This window comes from Poeciliopsis prolifica, unplaced genomic scaffold (genome assembly GCF_027474105.1).
Source record: "Poeciliopsis prolifica strain line A6 unplaced genomic scaffold, Auburn_PproV2 SCAFFOLD012, whole genome shotgun sequence".
Taxonomy (NCBI): Eukaryota; Metazoa; Chordata; class Actinopteri; order Cyprinodontiformes; family Poeciliidae; genus Poeciliopsis; species Poeciliopsis prolifica.
Genome location: NW_026562387.1, coordinates 6,573,460 through 6,594,311, shown reverse-complemented (window position 1 = coordinate 6,594,311; position 20,852 = coordinate 6,573,460). Strand labels below are relative to the sequence as shown.

General features: G+C 37.4%; 1 protein-coding gene across 1 annotated transcript; it reads right to left on the bottom strand.

The window, feature by feature from the left end:
- Positions 1-229: 229 nt before the first annotated feature.
- LOC129364732 (TLC domain-containing protein 4-B-like) lies at positions 230-18,369 on the bottom strand. Its single transcript, XM_055037563.1, has 7 exons — positions 18,036-18,369; positions 12,595-12,764; positions 11,087-11,176; positions 9,604-9,662; positions 9,366-9,460; positions 4,290-4,363; positions 230-3,260 (listed from the first exon to the last, which is right to left on the bottom strand). Exons 2-7 carry the CDS (start codon positions 12,747-12,749, stop codon positions 2,942-2,944), a joined length of 792 nt encoding a protein of 263 aa, XP_054893538.1. The 5' UTR covers positions 12,750-12,764; positions 18,036-18,369; the 3' UTR covers positions 230-2,941.
- Positions 18,370-20,852: the final 2,483 nt, after the last annotated feature.

The following is a 20,852-nucleotide window of genomic DNA, read 5'->3' as shown; positions in this document are numbered from 1 at the left end:
ATAAAATATCACTCACCCAGCACGCATATATTACAAGTATGAATAGCATAACTTGCAGACATTGTTATGTTAGCCAAGCACATTACAAGTTGTTAACAAACATGGTTGCAGAAGACAAGTAGGAATATCTCTTGGAGAAGTTATGTTAGTAAAGCATCACGTCATAAAGGTCTTGCTCTTCAGTGGACAGGCCATGCTTGCCAAAAGTACTTCCACTAAATAAGACACATCACAAGTTAGTTTGGTTTTTATTTTCAAGAAGAACTGAAAATGTGATTTGACAAATTTCTGTCACCAGTACATTCATAGAATGTCACAAAACACTCCAACTACTCTGACAAGTTTCCTCAAAAGGCATTGAAAACAGAAACACCAACAAGACACAGCTGCTAGAAGCAACGGCTTCTGTTTAAAATGCACCACTGTCCTACTATGTAAACTCCAGTTGGAATAGTAAAAAAAAAAAACAACAAACAAAAAAACCAATGCAACACATATAATGCAGGATGGTTGTAAGATTCATGTTTATTTTGCACTGCCCAGATTGTTATAAACTGTGCTGATTAGTATTCAAGTATTCCCTTACTGTATATTTCTGTGCTGGACACTAGTCTAAATATCTGCTTGTTCATGTTAGCATCACATCGTTATCATCATTGCCTGTGGACTACATTTTGTGGCACAGTACAAGAGTACAGTTTAAGTAAACATTATCTACATGTCGTAAGAAAAGAGAACAAAACCGGTCTTCACAAATGTATATGCTAATTTGTTTACAATGCAGTCCCCATGCATAAAAATAACAAACAAACAAACAAAAATAAACCACATGCAGTTACAGAAGGTGCGTGAAGACGGCCATACTGATCGCACAGGAGCTTGCGCGTTCAGTTCACCCTGTTTCCATTCAGAAAGAGCCTGCTGCTGTTTCCACTGAATCCAACTGATAAATCAGCAGTCAACACATTCTCCCTTTTAGTAATTATTCATCTGAAGACGACAATCCAGCCGCTGCCGAAATTCATCTGAGCACTTTGCCAATAATGAACAAACAGCGTAAGCATTTCATGCTGTTATTTCAAAAAATGCGATGAGGAGGAATATCAGGAGGGAAATAAAAGAACTCCACATACATACAAAACAAATGAAGTAAGAAAACTCAACCAAACAGAAGCTCTGCCATTTGTAGAAGAAGAAGAAGAAAAAAATAAGTACAATACAAAAAAGGCAAAGCAATCACATTAGATGGGCATCAGACTGGGAAAGTTTGCAGTTTTTGTGATGAGTGTCAGAGAATATCCACCGTGCAGTCATAGGTTGTTCTACAAAGGCAACAAAATTGAACACTGAGAACAGCAAGGCATACGTAAAAAAATATGTAACAATCCTTATCTCTGCCTAAATAAAAATCTGATGGGAGCTTTTGTCTGTACAGCTCACAGAATTTCAAGTATCTACTGAAAATCATGAGTGGGCTGAAACCTTTATATAAACCAACAACACATGACACTCAGGGAATGCTTCTCATCTTCTCTCAGCGTCAAACAGTTTTTTTTTTTGCAAAATTATTACAGTTAAATCAAAATTCTCCCCAATATATTTTTTATACATATTTTTGTGCATTAAAAAAGCAAACAATCTTGGATCAGGAAATAATTAAAAAAAAAAAAAAAGCACAAGTAGAAATCAAAGATACCTTGAATCTGAAGCTATCTGTCAAAACAATTTAAAGCTTCTCCTGTATGAAGCAGATTACAAACTTCCTTTTCACATACAATTAAAATGGTGTAACAGATGATCAAATCATTTGTTGAGTTTTTTTTTTACCTGAATTTTAAAATATTATGTAAAAAAAAAAAAGCAAATTATATATTCTTCACCATAATATCTGGATTTTTAAATCAAAATATTTCATCCATACCAGCTCTCTATTGGATCAGTGTCACAATTATATAAGAATTTCTTGACATGATGAACAGAATGCAAAAAAGTGCCAAAAAACAGTTTTAAAAACATTTATTTAAGCAGTGCAATACTCTCCCTTTCATTTTGAGCAATATCAGGTGGCTTCATGCATGATTTGGCTAAACAGATCAATGTGACCTCAGGATTTTCCATTTCTAACCTCGAATCGCAACCGCAACCCTCCGCTTTAGGTTTCCCTTTAAGCTTTACAAAAAGTGCTTTACAAATTTTTTTTTTGTTCTATCACATAGCAGTCAAGATTATAGTTTTTATAAAAACTAATTTGCCCTGACACCAGCAAGACATAACAAACTACGAACAAATGCCATTCCAACCAAGCTTGTTTTAAAACCCCTGTGAAGGTAACCAAGAGAAGAGATGAAATGCGTTGAATGAACGCAGCTCATTCAGTTTGTCTTAAATCTTCTTCGACGGGCGATCTGCAACGAACCGATGGCACTGACCGTCATTGTTGAGCGACCGAACCGCCTCAAATCCTGGCTTATTCATGAATGCTAATTCACATTTCCTCTTTTTCTGTGTGCCTCTCAAACAGCAGTATTAAAACAAAACAGAATCTCCTGTTGAGTAAGAAGAGTGAAAAAAAAAAGACATACTTTTTGACAATTTGTAGTTGGGCTAACAGTCCTTTTTTGTTCACGGAGGAGCTGTTCAGTTCTGTCCTTGAAAAATAAATTGGCCATGCACATAAAGTATTGCTTGAAAGTCTTAATCATGGCTTAGGTACGACCACTTCACTGGTCCTTTTAAACATCTTGGAGGCTCTCTGCTTTCCCTGCTACCTTCACAAAGAAGAAGAAGAAAAAAAGAAAAACTCATTACATTCGGTCCTGCAGGGTTAAGTCCTGCTCTGCTGCCACGGTATCAACCTGAGGGTCCAAACCGCTACTGGCAGTGCATCGAGGGAATTGTCTCTTTTGTTGCGGTGTTTCATTCTGCTGACATCCTAGTTCTGCTAGTCCGTCTTCCCGTTCTCCTGAGGTGCTGCAGCTTTGCTCTGGTGCGCGGATCGCAGCACCTTATAGCAGCCGCGTGCAATCTTATGCATCCACATGATGTTCATGATGTCCAAACAGATACTGGAGCAGATCCAGGCCACGCGGCCCCCCCAGGGCACCAGGTAGAAGGCCTCGGTGCCGTACACCGCGTACATGCGGCCGTAGTAGACTGGCATGACGGCGACGCGGACCATGAAAAAGACAACTGCCATGGCGACTCCGTTTGCCATATTGGGCCGGGACGACTTGGGATATCCTAGTACCTCAAAGAACCAACTGAAATGAGACACATTTTTATGAGAACACCGAGTGACGGGGAGAAGAAATGGAAATATTAAAATGTGTGACTATTTTAAATTTTCCAAGACTCATGCCGGAAACAATAACTCCAATAAAAAACAGTAAAAAAAAAAAAAAGTCCAATAACTCTTTTGATTGAGAATTATTACAGCTCATCAAAGTGAGTTACAACATTAATATATACACTTTTTAAAATGAAAGAAAGGGTTTTAGAAAATAATTTTGAAATTAAATTTGCCTGAATGAGTGTGTTCAAGGTTGTGAGTTTCACATAATGGGAATGTCAGTAAGAAAAAAAAAATCAATTTAGTGCCACAGTAGCACTGTTCTTATATTTTGTTAGATTGTAGTTCATCAAGAAAAATTAGAGTAAGCTTTATAAGTGACAAAGTTTGGAAATTAAATACTGGAAAATCAAAAATGAAATGCTGATTCTCTAAATAAAATGTACCATTAGATCAATTATATTTAAATCCTTCTGTGAAAATAAATTAAGGCATTTCCAGGCGTCCCAGAAGACACCTTAGACCCTTATGTACTGAGGTCTGATTTTAAGACCACAACACACATAATCACACAGACCAATTCAGGTAAAGAGTTACCAGTACTTTGGTACTGTGTCTACCCAATAGGACACTAAGACTTTCATTAATGCTTTAAAGGTTGCTGTGGTGACCCTTAATCTGTGGAAGAATTTATACCAGAAATAAAAGTGGACAATTCTTAAGAGAAAATTAATTGTTCACTTTCACCTGTGCTGTATTCCACCTTTCATGTAGAGAACAATAATACAAATACATAAATCTACATTATGGCAGATTTGTGTCCTGAGTATTATCATAATTATTTTAAGTGTCAAGCTTTTCTCCTGAAAATCAAATAGTACAAACCTCTAATTGCATAGTTTATTTTGTATATTCCAGAAATAATAGCAAGTATAAAGTGAACACCTGTGAAAAATGGAATGGCCTCAGAAATCAGGTTTAAAAGTGAGTGAATACATACCGCTGATTCACACATGGTGTGGAAAACTCAGCAAGTAGACGGAAGTTAGCAAAATAAGGCAACATTCCTTCACCCTGGAAAAACAAAGTAGGCACAAGAAGATAACAAAACGTGAAAGGGACAAACACAAAACATGGAATCACTTGGATCAGGAGCCATAAAGCCCATGCATGACTTCCTCCACACAAATACCATTTATCTGAGAAGTCGTCAATGATAATTGTGGGTAAACGCTTGAGAAATACCCAATTTGAACATATGCGCAAATTTTAACGTCCACAAAACAAATAAAAAATACTGCTATTGCATGAGAAACTCATGCTAAAAACCTAAAAAAAAAAAAGATCCATCTGGCTGATTTATAAATAGGCTTTCCCTCGGGGCCCAAGATATTTTCTTAATCTTGGCAAGCCAAAATTAGACTGTCATCTCTAATTCTCATCCATAAAGGTTCGACCTTATTTACTGAAGAAGTTTTTCATATTACATTTCAGTCTGAAGGAAGTAAACATGACATATCTACTGGAGAAATAGAACTACACGATACTAAGCTGACAGTAACACATATTAGGTAAATAAAGACATTTTTTAATCCGTAAAATGAAGAAACCTATTCTTTTGGCAGCAAATTCTACATGGTGTAAGTAAATAAAACAATTTTATTTATCATGAGATTTGATTACTCTAGGAGATTTAAGCCAATAAGGCTTTTGATAACCTTTGGTGGAGTAAAATGTTAGTTAACTGAAAAAGTGATGACAAAACAGTCTCCACAAACAGAAGCGTCACCCAGGACCAAGACACAAAGGGCAGATTCACCAGGGAACCTTGACATCACTTCTACTGAGGCAATAAAATGCCTTGCCTCACACAGGGTTTCCAAATATTACAGTTAATTAGCGACCAAATTGTGATCGAGTCGCCTCTGAAAACCTGTAAATACAAGAGGCAAGATGCAAAAAATAAAAAATAAAATGCTGAGGAAATTGAGCATTTTTGCACATCGATGAAGTAAATTGAGCATTTTTGCACATCGATGAAGTAAACGCTACACAAACATCCTATATTTCATTCATAAAAATAAAAAGTGCCACAGTGAAAAGATATCAATACAGGTGATGATATGTGTCTTTTACATAAATACAAACACTGAGCCAGCCACTACTGAGGGAGCAATCAAAAGCCATGCAGAATAAGTTGCATTACATTCAGAGGCCAGTCTCCTCTGTGCTAATTAGTACAGTCTGGAACACTTCTCCTGAAACAATGATGCTAGAAGTACACCATTTTTAATATTAAGTTCTGGCTGAATGATGCTCATGGGTGAGGAACCCATAAGTAACCACTGGAACATCAAGCCCTGACTGGTCTAAAAGAGACCGGAAGTTAAAGAGAGTGTTAAGGTGCAGCAAAAAAAAAAAAACATACTAGTCAGTTTCAACATGAACACCCAAAAAGAAAACATTTATTAGTGTTATCTGCCAGATTGACTTTTATAGCGTACTGCAAAAGAATTCATACCCATCTAACTTTTTGTTTTACACTTTGTCACAGAAACACAAACTTCGATTTATTCTAATGGAATTTTATGGGATATGCCAATGCATGAAAGGGAAGATAAATTACACGTGGTTTTTGATCATTTCCACTGTTAAAAATCTAAAATGTGTGGCCTGCACATGTATTCAAGCAGGCTGAGGAAATACATTGGAGAACCATTTTTTTGCCGTATAGTTTTTGTAGGGAATGCCTCCAAAAGCTTTGCACATCAAGACATTTTTGCACATTTCAAGCAAAATTGTTCAAACTCAGACAGAGTGGATGGAAAGCAACATTAAATATAAATTTGCAAGTCTTTAATTATGGATTTAAGTTTGAACTTTGAAATTAAAAATAAAACACAAAATTGAATTAAACATAGTAAAAAACAAAACAAAACTATTTTAGGTCTAAAAAGTGTCTGAGACACTTTTATTAATAAAAGAAAACCTTTGCATTTATACAAGTTTAGTAAGATAAATACAACTACTAGAAGGGCTACTAGTGTTTGTAGCTAGTAAAGAAATTAGAATGAAAGCATTGTGCTTTACCCAACATGTTTTCTATTCAATAATACATAAAATAAATGTCTCATTTAAAATTGTATCCTAAAGAAAATGTTCACCTGCATCATCTCCCTTTTTTGGACACAAAATGCACAAAACAGCCCAAGTTGTTAGGGTTGTTGTCATGTCGGAAGGTGAAAAAATACTAATTATTAGGATTTTATGGTAGGACAGCATATGAAAGGAGAGATTTTTAATAGTTTTCATTATTAAAAATCTAAAAAGTGTGGGCTACAAATGTATTCAGGACTTCCTTTGACTTTTGAAAACCACGTGTCCATTTCCTTCAATTTTACGCCGCATTATTTTTGAGTGGACTTATCGAATAAAATCAAAATGAAATATTCTGAAGTTTGTTGTTGTGATGTGACAAAAGCAAAAATTCAAAGGCCACCACGACTTTCACAAGTATGTGGTCAAATACTTACCATGATAGCTGAAACAGAAGTTGGTGATTGAAACATACTTACTATGTGTTACCGAGAGGGCACGTTTGCATTGCATTTTATGTATTGTTTCAAGTCATCCACCTCGCATGAGCATGCTAGTACCCCTAGGAACTGGTAAGTCCATACTGTGACTGGGCATCATATCTGCTCAGTACAACACAACAGCAATAACAGCAGACAAGACAGGAATAAAGTAGTCCCCATCTAGATCGTGGCCTGCTCTGTGTTTACTAAATGACAAATAACCGCCTGGTAGTTTTTGCATGAACAAAGATGACCCAACCCAACTTCAGTGTTTTGGTAGCTTTTGCATGTGAGATTTGAAGAGGGGCCGCTCTGGTTAAAGTCAGCAAAGGACACAGAGACAGACAGATATATTAGAAGGAAAACAAAGCAAGAGTAAACTGGAAGCAAAGAAGAAGGAACACTTACGACACTGAGAAGAGAGCATGCATCGACTGTCGACTAGTTATTGATTCGGCTTTGTTTGACAGTTGAAACACACACACAAAACACAGATTAGGCTATGGTCAGACAAATGAAATAAATGACTTGAACAACATTCAAGTCAAGCCATTTGAGACTGACTGATACATAATAAAAACATTGCAACAAGATCAAAACTATACTTGCTTTGACTTAGAAAGATGCGCTAACTTCAGCTGAAGTTTCTCATGTAGATATTTTTTGGCCTTAAAATGTTCAGTTTTGGAACAACATAAACACATTAAACATATTAACTAATGAGACCGTAACAACATGTGACAGATCACAATTAAATAAAATGAAAATGACAGAGGATTAGCCGATTGTGCTTTAACGTTTACAATAAATGCCAGATGGCTACAAAACTCTAGTACAAATTACTTTTGACTTTTTATAATTATTATTATCATTGACATTGCAAAACGTAAAGCTTTCCTTCAGCAGTATAGAGCAATGAGTGTCCAGTGTGTCCAGCAATGAGTGTCCAGTGACAGTATGGCCAACTTCATCTCATTATAGTACTTTTTATATACAGGTGCTTGCTCTGTTTCTGCTGATGAAAAATGAATTTACATTCCGTTTTACTTTGAGGGCAAACCTTTTTTTTTACTTTTTATCATAACAGGAGGAGGTGCTTTGATGCCAAGAGAAGCTAAAACAGAAAACCTAATGTATTAAAACAAAAATGAAAGAATAGAGATCTGCTACGATCCACATTTGTAGCAACACAAAAGGTTGGATCCTTGTTTAAAAGTTGCATCAAGACTCAAAAGCAGAGCAAAGCACGCTGTACTTCCTTCTGCCATTTTTGCCTTAAAAAAATCCATACCTTTTTCTGAACTGTAATTGTGTGTAACAGAGAATCTGAAACTGGCTGTTGGAAACATTACAAAGTATTTAATGCTTTCAACAGCATCTTGAACCTGAATAAATCCATCCACCATTGTTTCTGTGAAGAGATCTAACTATCTCGGAGAGCTATAAGTAGAAGAAGTACAAAGGAGAACTAGACTCTGGCACAGAAAACAGACAGGCATAAGGTATCGTACATAAGCAGGTGAGTAATTAAGAAAGTTGAATACGGCTTGCTGGCATGCACTGGAACAGGAAAAAAGGGACCCTGCCTGCATAGGATGGTCAGAGCTGCCAGCATGCACACAGTGAGTACAGATCAGCCTTCATCTGTTTTAAGCTCAGGAAAGTTCATCTGACATCAAAACCACCAGAATGGGGTCAGTAAAACAAAACAGAAGGGCACAGAAATTGTAAAGGCAAAGTGAGAGAGGGGAGGAAGATTAGGAAGAGGGGAGAAGAGGCATCAGCCAGTAACATCACAGAGCATTCCATGCAAAAATTACCATAGTCATCCATTTTCTGTAATTATGCGTCAGACCCTGTTGACCTAGAGGGTTTCAGACTGCACCAAGAGTGAACAGCAGTGCTAATAAAGGTTGGATGGGCTTAGTTATTGACACACCAAATACCAACATTATTGAAAACATAAACATTTATATTGAAGGTTATTCACCATGAAAATAATCATTTTTGTAATGAGTGTAGCGCTAATAGAGATGAAATAGTCTGGACTGAATTTGATGTGTCCTGAGATGTGCTTTGGTGTTGATATTATTTTGTCCATAAATAAACTGAACTGAATAAACTGATAAGCTATGATTGTTACAAACTGGGCTGCTATGCAAGGCATTGTTTTGAGAGGTCAAACATTGACAAATTGATTATTCTCACTTACTTGCAGAATATCTTTATTTTTGTTCAATTTACAGTAAAAACATTCAGTAATTTAAAAAGTTTCAGTTTTTGTCTTTGCGGATTTATCAGTTGCATAGATAATAGTGACTCTCATTATACTTACAATATATAAGACACAAAGATGTATGGGGAAATAGTGTGAATACCTAATTTGTGTTGATGTTATTAGCTCTACCATCCAGTTAAATCGTACACAGCTGTACACCCTTGGTTGTCTCCTTCCCATCTTGCCTGCACATTCTGCTATTGGACAATAGGGCACTCACCAGTACATAGTAGTAAGCATACAGTGCTGCCAGATGGTGAACTACAAAAAACTTGTCCCCTATCGCCTTCCAATAGTAAAATATAAGCAGCAGATCTGAAAAACAAACACAAAAAAGTACATTACCATGAGAGCTAATTTAAAGCTACTGTAAATGAAATAAAATACAACCAAAAAAGCATTCTTTTTAGTGAAAACTAAATGGTTTCCAATAATACAAATATAACTTTTTCTTTTACCTGATATGAGGTAGCCTGTTGTGATTGCAACATTAGTCTTCACCAGTGTAGGATCCCCCCTAATAACACAAAGACACACTGGATTCAAGAATTTACATTTCCAAACGTCGCCTTTGGTCTAGCATATTTTTAGACACACAATGAGAGTGAAACTCTTATTAATTGCAAGCAAAATGCAAGCTTATAAAATGGCAAATGCAAAGTAATTCAAGCAAGTTCAAACAAGTTTAAATCTAGAAGTTAATACACATCAGCAGCTAAAGTTCACTAGCTACATGTTAAACAACAACACATAAAATAGTGTTTTAACTTTAATCAGTCATAGACATTTCCTGAATTATTTCAAAATTGCAAAAGGCTTGTAGCTCAACACTGTTGTTTCTTTGTCATTTTAAAGTGCAGTTTTTCACTGGTCATATAAATATGAGAATATATGTTTTGCTAAAGTATCATCCTGGAATTATGTCCTTGGTTAGACAACTCCAACATGGCAGCAAGCCAGGAAAATAATACGTTTTTGAAGTCGGCTAACCTAATGACACACCAACAGATTGTAAAGCTTTTGACCCAACCATGACATGTGGGCCTTCTATGAGGCTGAGATGGATCAACTGGGCCCTGCAAGACTGTGTTGTTTGCATGACATAAAACAGCTGAATAGAGGTAGATTTCAATTTGGTCAACTGTTTTATAAAACAAATAAACTTCAGTTATTCCCAACAAAATCTACAATGCATTTGTCATTTGAGTGTAAACAGATGGACCAGTTCTACTGGTGCTCTTCAACTTCTTAGGGGACCATGCCCGGCGTGATTTGCTAAATGACATAGAAGGTCGGCGATTGCTTCTTCAACCAAACTGTAATTGTGTCATGTAATGCAGGGAACTCGGAGCTTGTTGGCCTTCATCTTCAACGAGCAGCAAATAAAGGTCACAATTCAGTTAATGTGCTCAGGCTCATCCAACAGCATTGAGCTGCCCTCAAAAAATCCTCCAGCCTTTTTTGACCTAAGCACTCAAACAGATCATGGCACAGTGTGCCTCAGCACTAATGGCTATAAAATGTCAAACAGGTTGTGACATGGTACTCTGGCTGACAACTAATCCGGTAAAATAGCATTCCTTTTCTAGAACTTTGATGAGAATCAGATCTTTGCAATGCAAATTCAATTGATTATTTACATTCTTTTACACACTTTTAACCTAAAAAGTGGGCTTTTTTAATGTTTTTCTAAAACATAGTAAAACATAAACAATCGATTAGTTTAACAATGAGGTAAAATGTGGTACTGACTTCCAAACATTTTGGTGACCTTAAACCGTACACCCACACCATAATCGTTGTTACATTAAGTTCAAAGTCTAGTAGACCTAGTGTCCCTGCAATGGCTTCTCCTATTTGCCAAAAAAATAAATAAAAAATAGACACTGAACAAAATATCTTGCTAATACACTGTTAGAAACATGAGATCTGCCGTCTCACCAGACTGGATCTTCGTTGACAGCATCATTAAAGAACAAGATGCAGAGACAGAAGATTCCCACCAACAGCGCATGGAACGTTGACACAGTCCTGAGGGGGGATATGAAATACACACCAACATTCAAATCTTTTCACTGTCAAAAGAAAATTTGGATATGTCAAGAACTTTAAAAAGAAGTAGCACATGAAGATCTTTCATTTAGTAAATTTGCCTTTAAGCTGTTCTTTGGTTTTTGAAAGGGGAGTTTTTAGTGTTCACGGTGGATCAACTAATTGCTTGTCATGGTTGCACACAGACTCAAACCAATTAGACTGAAAGATTAAATACTGCTGAAGGGTCGGCCAGAGTGACACTGAGTCCCAGGGATTCGTCCACATTGCCAGACAGTCCAGCAGTTCTCAGCAGTCAGTGAGACGGAAAGGCAGCAACTTTCACTGAAAGACTGCTCAATTTGAGTCTGTAAAGTAGGGGATTTCTACAGGGATCCCCAAAGCTGGGATTCATCACCACTCATCATTAAGTTTCATTTGCTCATCGCCCACAAGCCTGATTCAATTTATGAAGAACTCTCATGAGTAATAATCTGAGGATGAAAAGAAATGTAAAAATGAGGATCAAACTGATCAAGCCTTCGAGGCAAGTATTGCGAGGCATTCATTTCACAGCTCTTCAAAACACAATCACACCACAATCTTTGGTGTAGCTGTGAACTTACCGTCACACATAATTTTGCACAATGAAGCTATGTTTTAGCCTCTTCCTTTTTCATTTAAAAACAGTATATAACTTAAACAATTACTATTATGAAGAAAATGATTGTAAACTGAAAAGGGCTAAAAATTGTGGTTTACAAACACAAGAAGATGGTGCTGCCTCCATTGTGTTTCACAGTGAGGATAAAGTGTTCAGTGGCATACTTTGACCTATTTTGGCAGTTCCTCCACATTTGCTGTTGTGCCAAATCCATTCCATGTTTAAATAAATGACTTGCATAAAGTTGAAAATTTTTCATTACTAAAGGTTTTGAAACCCATATATCCCATACTTTTGTGTACAGTGTGTCTAAAGTGTGTCACAGTTTGTTGTATCATGACAAACTGGAAAAAGTTAAAAGAGTATGAGTACTTTGGCAGGTTATTGTATGAAAAATAGATGCAAAATGGATAATTTCCTTTTTGAAAAAAGGTTAAAGTAGTCAAACACAGCTTTAGAAATGTGTAACACCCCCTCAAAAAAACACCACAATTTAAATGCTTCTATCAGTTTGAAAGAGTGAGTTGCAGAAACGCTGCACAACAAACACACAGAAAATCACATGTGTGAGTCAGATACTGGTGTCGCAGGAAATCTGTGGACTGAATGTCAACTCATATCTCTTGGATCCAGTAACCACACACCTCCTTCTGGCCAGCATGAATGCAAAGAGCAATATTAATGTCTCTGCTGTGAAACTGGGATGTGGACAAAACACCTCAGTCACAACAGACGTGAATTAATTTCAAGTCACCTTGAGTTCCACTCCACCTTCTGCTTGTCAGTGAGGCCCAAGAAGCCGGGGCTGATGCGCATGGACATCCAGGGGCTGACTCTGTGGAATAGCCACTGGAAGGTGAGGAAGCTGGTCACCGAGATGGTAAAGATGAGCTGGCTGAATGGGTCCATGGCCACCCAACCCCACTGTGGAAGGACAAAGAAAGGAATCAGGATTAAAACATAAATAAAAAAAAGATAGTTACCAGGACATCACAAACAGCAATAAAGACCTAGATCTAATTTAAAAAGATACCTTTTATTCACCTTGAACTCTGAAATCTAAAAACATTTCAATGACCTATTCTTTTACGACTGCAGCATTTGTTACATAACAGCATAACTTGCAAGTAGTACAGTTCCACCATAGCACTTCACAGCAGACTTTCACATATCTCTATACATATTACATAATTATTATTACGATGGTAATCAGTTAGAACACACAGTATCATGCACTTATAATAACTCACTGTTCTTTCCTGAATCCTATTTAGTATTAAGTCGTTGGGACAAATTTGCAACAGCATCTATAGATTAAATAGTGTGATCATTCAAGGCCTAGTTTAACACCAATAACAACAGAGTGATGTAAAATATAAAAAAAATGGGGCCACAACGGGAAAACAGATACAGCCTGCTGTGCATGTACTGACACATGGCCTGCACACAACATGTCACTGAGATGTTCTCAAAAGTTCCAGATGGAGCTGCTGCTGGTGAAAATTTGTCTCTCAAATCTGGCCTCATTCACTGTCAGAGTCTGTGAGAGTCACTGAGTCACTATGAGACGCTTGTGCTCTGAATGATAACCTCGGAGAAGGCATGACATGTCCACAGGCACGGGCTCAAGTGTAGTCAGTTTTGCTCTGAACTGCTGCCACAGAATTACAACAGAGGCTGATGGAGGATCACACCATGTATCAATAACACCACTGAAAGCAAAGTGCCTATTCGGTGGCTGGTTGAATGCTTTAGCAGCAGGTATGTTAAGCATATTCATACAAGGACGTATCTGATGGGACAAATATCTGAATTACATTTGAACTGATACCAAAATACACAGTGTTGTTATTCTGACTTCAAATTAGAGTAAATATGTTATACTTTAGGACAACCAGGCCTACCAAAATTATTTCTACCTGCAAACAATAACGGGAAAAAAAAAAATAATAATTAGACATTTTTTTAAAACATTTTCAGCTCAAGAATTGTATAGTTTGGATAAAATATTGTGGGTGTCTTTCCACAAATTTGTCACAATGGTTTGCTTGCTTGACATTTTGCCTACAAATTTTTGATGGGACTCAGATTAGAGATTGTGATGTGACTCCTGCAATACTTCAATATTTCCACAAAAATTTCTTTGCACATGATTCCAACTATTTTGTGAGGTGCACCTTTCCCTCGTCCAGCAAAACACATCCAAAACATGACACTACCACCCCGTTTCTAAAAAAATTATATAGTCTTCTAAGGTTTACAAGTCTCTATATGGTTTTAGCTTTCACTTTTTTATTTCAGTACTTCAGCATGACCAGATCCTTTGTTTTTCTTTCAGCAGACCACAAAGTATGTCTTCAAACAAAAAAGGTGTTTCTCTGTGTGAGCTTATGTGAAATGTAATCTGTTATACTTTTTTTTAACAAGCTTTCAGTCAGCCTCTTCACAGAAGCTTTTATTTTTTTTCCTAGGGTTAGGGTGGGTTGATACACTGTTGATACACACGTTTCACACTAAAACATGTATCAGTACCCATAGCCAGATACGGATGCTGCTAATTACTGAGCAGCATGATGTTAGAAATTCCCTTGGCATTTATACTTGAACATAACTGGACAGATAAGAGGGTGACCTTCTGCCCTTTAGATATTTTTAACCAAAAGGAAACCTTAATCAATGTGCATTTCTGAATTTCAGCTCAGGAAAATAATAGGATAAAATAAATGTCTCATTTTTTTCTGGCATTTAATACTTTTGTTCTGATTTAGAACAGGAAAAGTTTAATCTGGTTTTATGCATGTAGTTGGAGAAAGAAAAAAAAAAACACTCTGTGTTTTTTTCAATCTCTGATTTTAGCTGTATAGTGCAATAGTTTAAAATGTACCCAATGCGAAAACGATTTCAATTCACTGTGATCAGATATTGTTTTGTTATTACAAACTATTACATAATTTCACAAAATCTTGGGGTAGGTGGTATCGAAATAAAACTGCATGTATCAACAGAGCTCAATGTATCCCAGAAATTTGACCTGCTTATGATGCCAGAAAGTCAATCCATATGCGAGCTGAGGTCATCTGTAAAAATTTAATGGCAAACCATCAGTACTTCCACATCCATATCAGATTTTCCATCTTTTTTGAACCTGGAAATGAAAGTTGTGCATTGGGAGTATTTATAGAATGAAATGTCACTGATGTGAAACTGTCTATTTATGGCACTGTGAATTACGTTCCAATGAAAACCACAAAACTCTTTTTTAATGGGTGAGCTTTGTTAAGTTTGTATTTAAATTAGTTCTAAAATACTTGTGATGACCTAGAACAAAAATAAGAATGGGACTTGTTTGTTCGTTTCATATAAACTGTAAATCTTTGCGTAAGGAATGAATTTAAGTAATCGTGCACCAAAAAAATAATAGAGAGCACACTTCACATTGATAAAGGGTCAGCGTTTTATTATAAGCTCACTAATATTTTATTTGCGAGCATGATAGCTACATTTTTTTTTTCTTTCAACTCTGAATATTTTAATATCTTTAAAGCTAAGTCACCTCAGATGGGACCTTAAAATATATTAATAATGCAGGGTTTCCCCTAGTGTATTATAAGCCTGGCAGCCCGCCATGCTTTACTAGCCCCCCGCCAGGCTAAGTGTTGCTTGTTTATGTTTTAGGAAAACAATATATTAAAAAATGCTTCTTTTTTTTTAAGCCGGATTGCAAGCGTCTCTGTTGCTCTGAGTATTTCACTACAGGAGCAGGTTTATTCCTAAAGGATAGGTTTATAATAGATACGTTTATAGTTTATGCATTTAAAGCCGGCAGCGCGTGGAGCAATAACCGCTTCTGCTCTTTGCCTCGCGCACCCCCGCTGCTTTACCTCACTTTACCTAAGCGGGATTGCGCACGCCTCCTTTCACTCAAACTGGACACAGGCTGACCTGTATAGATATTTACATCGACTTACTATGAGGAATTACGTCTCTCTGGAGAACATAAGTGGTTAGAGTTTTAAACCCGCAGCCTTAGCTCTGGTTGCCCAGCTATATGTGAGCCGCAGTGGTTTAATTGGCCAACTTAAGAAGAAATAAGTTATAATTGCAGTTTATCAATTTGTATTTCTTAACAAACAGAGCTCAAACTCAAAGATTAAACTCACAGCATCAGATTGTTGCTGTGGTAACAAAACAATCTACCTATGAAAATTGTTCTTTGAAGGTTTACAAAGTAAACTTGCCAGCGCCTTAAAATTTAACATTCAAATGTTAAACAATTTAAAATTGTTTAATTTATGTATGCTGAAACCATTAAATCAAATTTAGCAGCACTGATATTCTCAATAAATAAATGTTACTTTTATGTATCTGTTGTCTGTTTTAACACATTAGCTTTTATGGGCCGCTGAAGCCCTGGAGGGCTTAGGAAACTGCTGACTTAATTCGAATTGAACACAAGTGCAAATAATTGATATTTATTTTAATTGTATTTTTTGATTTATTGTTTTTAGTTGTGAGTTTACATAGCATTTCACGGACATTTCCCGAAACATATAATTAGTGATAATTTTACATCTCCTGTCAACTTAACATCTTTTAATACAAGAACACGGCCCGGTGGGTCGCCGTGGGCCGCCGGTGGGCCGCTGTGTTCTTGTATTAAAAGGTGTTAAGTTGACAGGAGATATATAATTATTACTAGTTGTAATTAGTAATAATATTATAAACATATAATATTATTGTTTATAACTCTGTTACACAAGTGTGTGTGTGTGGAGGGGGGGGGTGACTGGAGCATATAGGTATCAAATGCATTTCAGCTTATAATCTAGGTACTGAAAAAGTATATCAGAGAGTTTTGCGCTCATAACCCTTGCCTCTAGATCGATATTCTCCAGAATGCAAACAAATCTAAAATTAGCGGCCCTGCATGTCAGCTGGCTTGTCAATGTATGCCAGGGACAGAAGTCCATAAAGGCCATTCCCCTTTTATTTTCCTTCAACACAAGTTTTACTGGTTCATTTAATTCATAAATTAAGTAGAAAACCAAACTTATCTGAAATGAGTCTGAAGGTTATTAAAAATCATTTGACATTAAAAAAAAATTGCCAGTCTTCAAGCAAAATCATAAACCCACGTTAGCTGTGAGAGTTTTGGCATAAAGGAACCTAGACGTGCACTTTGCTAAAAAATGTTTTTTTAAAAGCATCAAAACTTATCAAACCTAAGTCCATTTCTAAAGTGTGCTCTCCTTAATATTTAATGTATTTGAACATTACATTACACGGTGCAAAATATGAAAACTTTAAGGTGATTTGAGAGAAGCCACCATGTGGTATGCTTAATGTGAACTGAGGGTTGCTTTACATACACACATGCATGCTTGAGGCCTCCCAGTGAAACACAGGACCCTGTTACCAAGGGTGAATGGCGGCAAAGGTCAACAGAGTGCAGAGAGGGAAAAAAAGTAAAAAAAAAAAAAAAAGAGGCAAAGCTGGACAATAAATAACAACAGCTGATTATAGGTGCAATGAACTGAAAGTGAAAATGACCCACGTGTTAAAACTAAATCACAAATCATAACGACACAATTTGTCATACAGATTTCTTCAAAATAAGAGATTGGAGAGGTGGATAAAATGTCATGCAGACATCAAAATTATTACAGTGTGATTATTGATTTAAATCTACATGTAAACAGATGATTCGCAATTTGCAAACACGTTACTTCGGTTTGTTATCTCCTGGAACAAATATCGACCTGAAAAATAAAACAATGTATCAGGCTCCTTGAAAAAATATCTATGAATGAATCATGTCGTTGCCAGGAATATCACTCTGTTCTCCTACATCTCCTTATAAGCGCTGGCAAACGCGCTTGCGTAACGTCTCTTTAAACGAGGAAATTGTGGTTCCAGGAAAGCAGCTTCTTGCTATGTGCACCCCCGTACATGAGCTCGGAACTAACATGTCAGAAACAGCGTCATAGAGCTGTTCAGATGCGGTCGTAACGTGAAAATGGTGGCGTAAACAGGAGCTAAAGCAAGGCCAGTTCACACCGCAGTGCCCGTCCAGATGCTGGTATCGGAGGAGAAATATCACCGGCCTAGTGGGCGACTCTGCTGATCTTTCACCATCTGTTTCGCAACATGGAAACGGATAACGTGGCCCGTATGAAACACGGTGGTCGGACTCACCTTGCGTCTTTCATTCAGGTGTTTTCCTCCCACCACCTCGCGCTCACAACTGCTTATGGTTTCCAGGAGTCGCACGCCGAACCGCGTATGTTGCTGGAGTCAAAGCCACAGCCATGTCGTTTCATTTTAAACAGGCGAGAAGACGGCAGCAGCCAGCCCCCCGCTTCGCGTTCACCACTGACAACAGCGACAACACCAGCCGGCGGCGGGGACGCGGCTCGGAGCCCGGGGCAGGTTCTGCTGTGTTCAACGCGACTCCCAGCCGACAGGAAACGAGCATAACTGCTGCAGCAGAGGTGCAGATCGCGCAGCTCGACGCTCGACTTTACAGAAGTGCTGCTGGGTGGGGGTGGCGTGGGGGAGCTGGGGGTGTACACGATTGGGTAGGGGGGGTGGAGTTTTTGCGCGTTTTCGGTCGCGCGAGTATGAGGCGACTCTCTTATTTCTCTGGGTTCTCGTTTCATTCAAACTCAGACGCACGCGCGATATAAAGGAGTTTCGACTTTCCTGGCTTCATATGACAGTAATAATAATGGAAGGACATCCCGTAAAGACGCAGAAAAAACATGAGATGAGACCACGACAACCCAAGGGATAAATAAATAAGACTGAGTTAAAAACACATAATGCTAAATGGCCATAATAACAGTAGGACTGGCTGCATGGATAGATTCAAGTTGACCGGGTGAAAATGAGAAAATACTACAAAAGGATCCAAAGGGGGGGCATTTTAATGCCTTTCAATTATTAAAAAAAATTAAAATAATAATAATACATACCATACATAATAAAAAAATACATATGCCCCTAGAATATACACATATATAGATATAACAATAACCGCTCACCTTTTTCACTGACCATTTCTTCTGTCCTTCGTCCCTACTGAATAGCTTTAACCATCAACTAAATATGCTTGAAAGAACAGAATGTTCAACATGTTGAACATACTTCATTTGCTTCATGAGCAACGACATAGCTGACTGTGAAGATAACATCCACTGCAACGTGTGCTTTTTGTTGGTCATGTCAGAAACAGACAAGCTTGCCGGGACTGTTTTGTCGGGTATGATAAGGCAGCATGCTGATAGAAACAGCAAGGCACAACAGGCACCTTTTGTTACAACAAAAAAAAAAACATCTCCCGTTTTACAATGAAACACACAGAAATCTAGTTTAGTCCTCAGAAGAGTGGTAAAACGTTTTGGTATAGCATTTTTTCTGGTTTTACTGGTAGCATTGAGGCTCAAATCTCAATATTTTAGGCTTTTTGTAATAACAGAAGCAAATACAAATTGCATGTAACAGTCCAAGCAAAACAGCTTTAAGAAAAGTTTAAAGTTTAAGTAGATATGATCAATCAACTCCCCAAGAGATGCTGCCCCGGGCGGTTGCCCGGGGCAGAAACCATCACTGGTTTCTGAAACCATCACTGATTATCATCGATGTGGACGTGACGCACGATGCCCTAGCTTTTTTGTGATGTTTATTGTTGAAGACGCTTTTGAAATCTAATCACTTTATTGGTATTAGATAGGCTACTGCAAAAGTCTGCTGGAATTTGAAATGTTTCCATTTTACCGTCACATGGGTTGTTATCAACAAAACATTTTGCTTACATCGCCTGTGGTGTGGGACGTTTGACAAAACCTATGTAAGCTTGAAATATTGGGGGAGATTAAAACAAAAAAAAACAAAAGGCTAGTCAAGACCGGCAGTGAGAGGGAGAGGAGAAACTGTTACTGACTGAAACAATCGTTTGAAACTCCACTACCATCGGACCAACCAGCGCTCGTCCTATCAGCACACAGTATTTATAAGACACTGCTGTCACTATATTTTCCTAGTGGTTTTCTTTCATTTTTTTTGTCGTTTCTGTGACGTGTTCTCTGTTGAAGTCCAGTCTTTAAGATTATCATGCTGTACAGAAGGTATCTGCGACACATCTGCAAAAACCTGCGCGTATTCTTTCTCGTTATTTGCTTTTTATTCGCGCAAGGATTCATGGGTAAACTAGCCAACCAACAAACATGCGACGTCTGACATAAGCAGAGACGCTATGTTTAATTATTGCATTTTTTCTACATAAATAATTTTATAATTTCATGCAAACTGAGACGTCTGTTAATCTCTTGTAAAGGAATCATCTTATTTTATTTCCTTACATGACTAATTGTTTTTCTGGGGAGGGTAATTCTTTCTTCTTTTTATTTTTTTTTACTAAATATCAGAAATCATCCGCACTGCCTGAGTGGAGGTGTACAGCAACACCTTCCCCCCAAAATACCACATTTGAATCAAATTTAGTCAAAAACCCCATTTCAAGCAGTCCGTGATGCAGTACCGATTAGTGCCACGCGGAGGTGCTCGCAGTCCATGCCACCAAACTTGGATGGACTCCAATGAATAGATCTCATCTCAATATTAGGTGTGTTGTTAGTATGCTTAGGAGTTACATAAGATTCTGGAAAGTTGGCTGATCTAGTTATTTTGTTGGATTAATTCCCTTACCCCCTGTGTCACTTCCTGTTTCTTTCTCTCTTCTCACCTGCCTTCCACTCTCTCCCAACACCTGCAACCCCTTGGTTCACCAGCCCAGGTCTTTTGTTCAGCAACTTTTCCTTTTGTTGGAAATTAAAACCAAACTGTGAGAAATCAGCAAAAACAATCTAGCAGAGAAGAGCTAAAAAAGATTACTGCAAATAAAAGTGAAGCGTTTCTGCTTATTTAAAGCTCATGTTTTTGTGCATTTCTCATCACGATTCCAAGTTTGACGTTGTTTAATAATTGGGTACTACAAACATACTTATTTCTCAC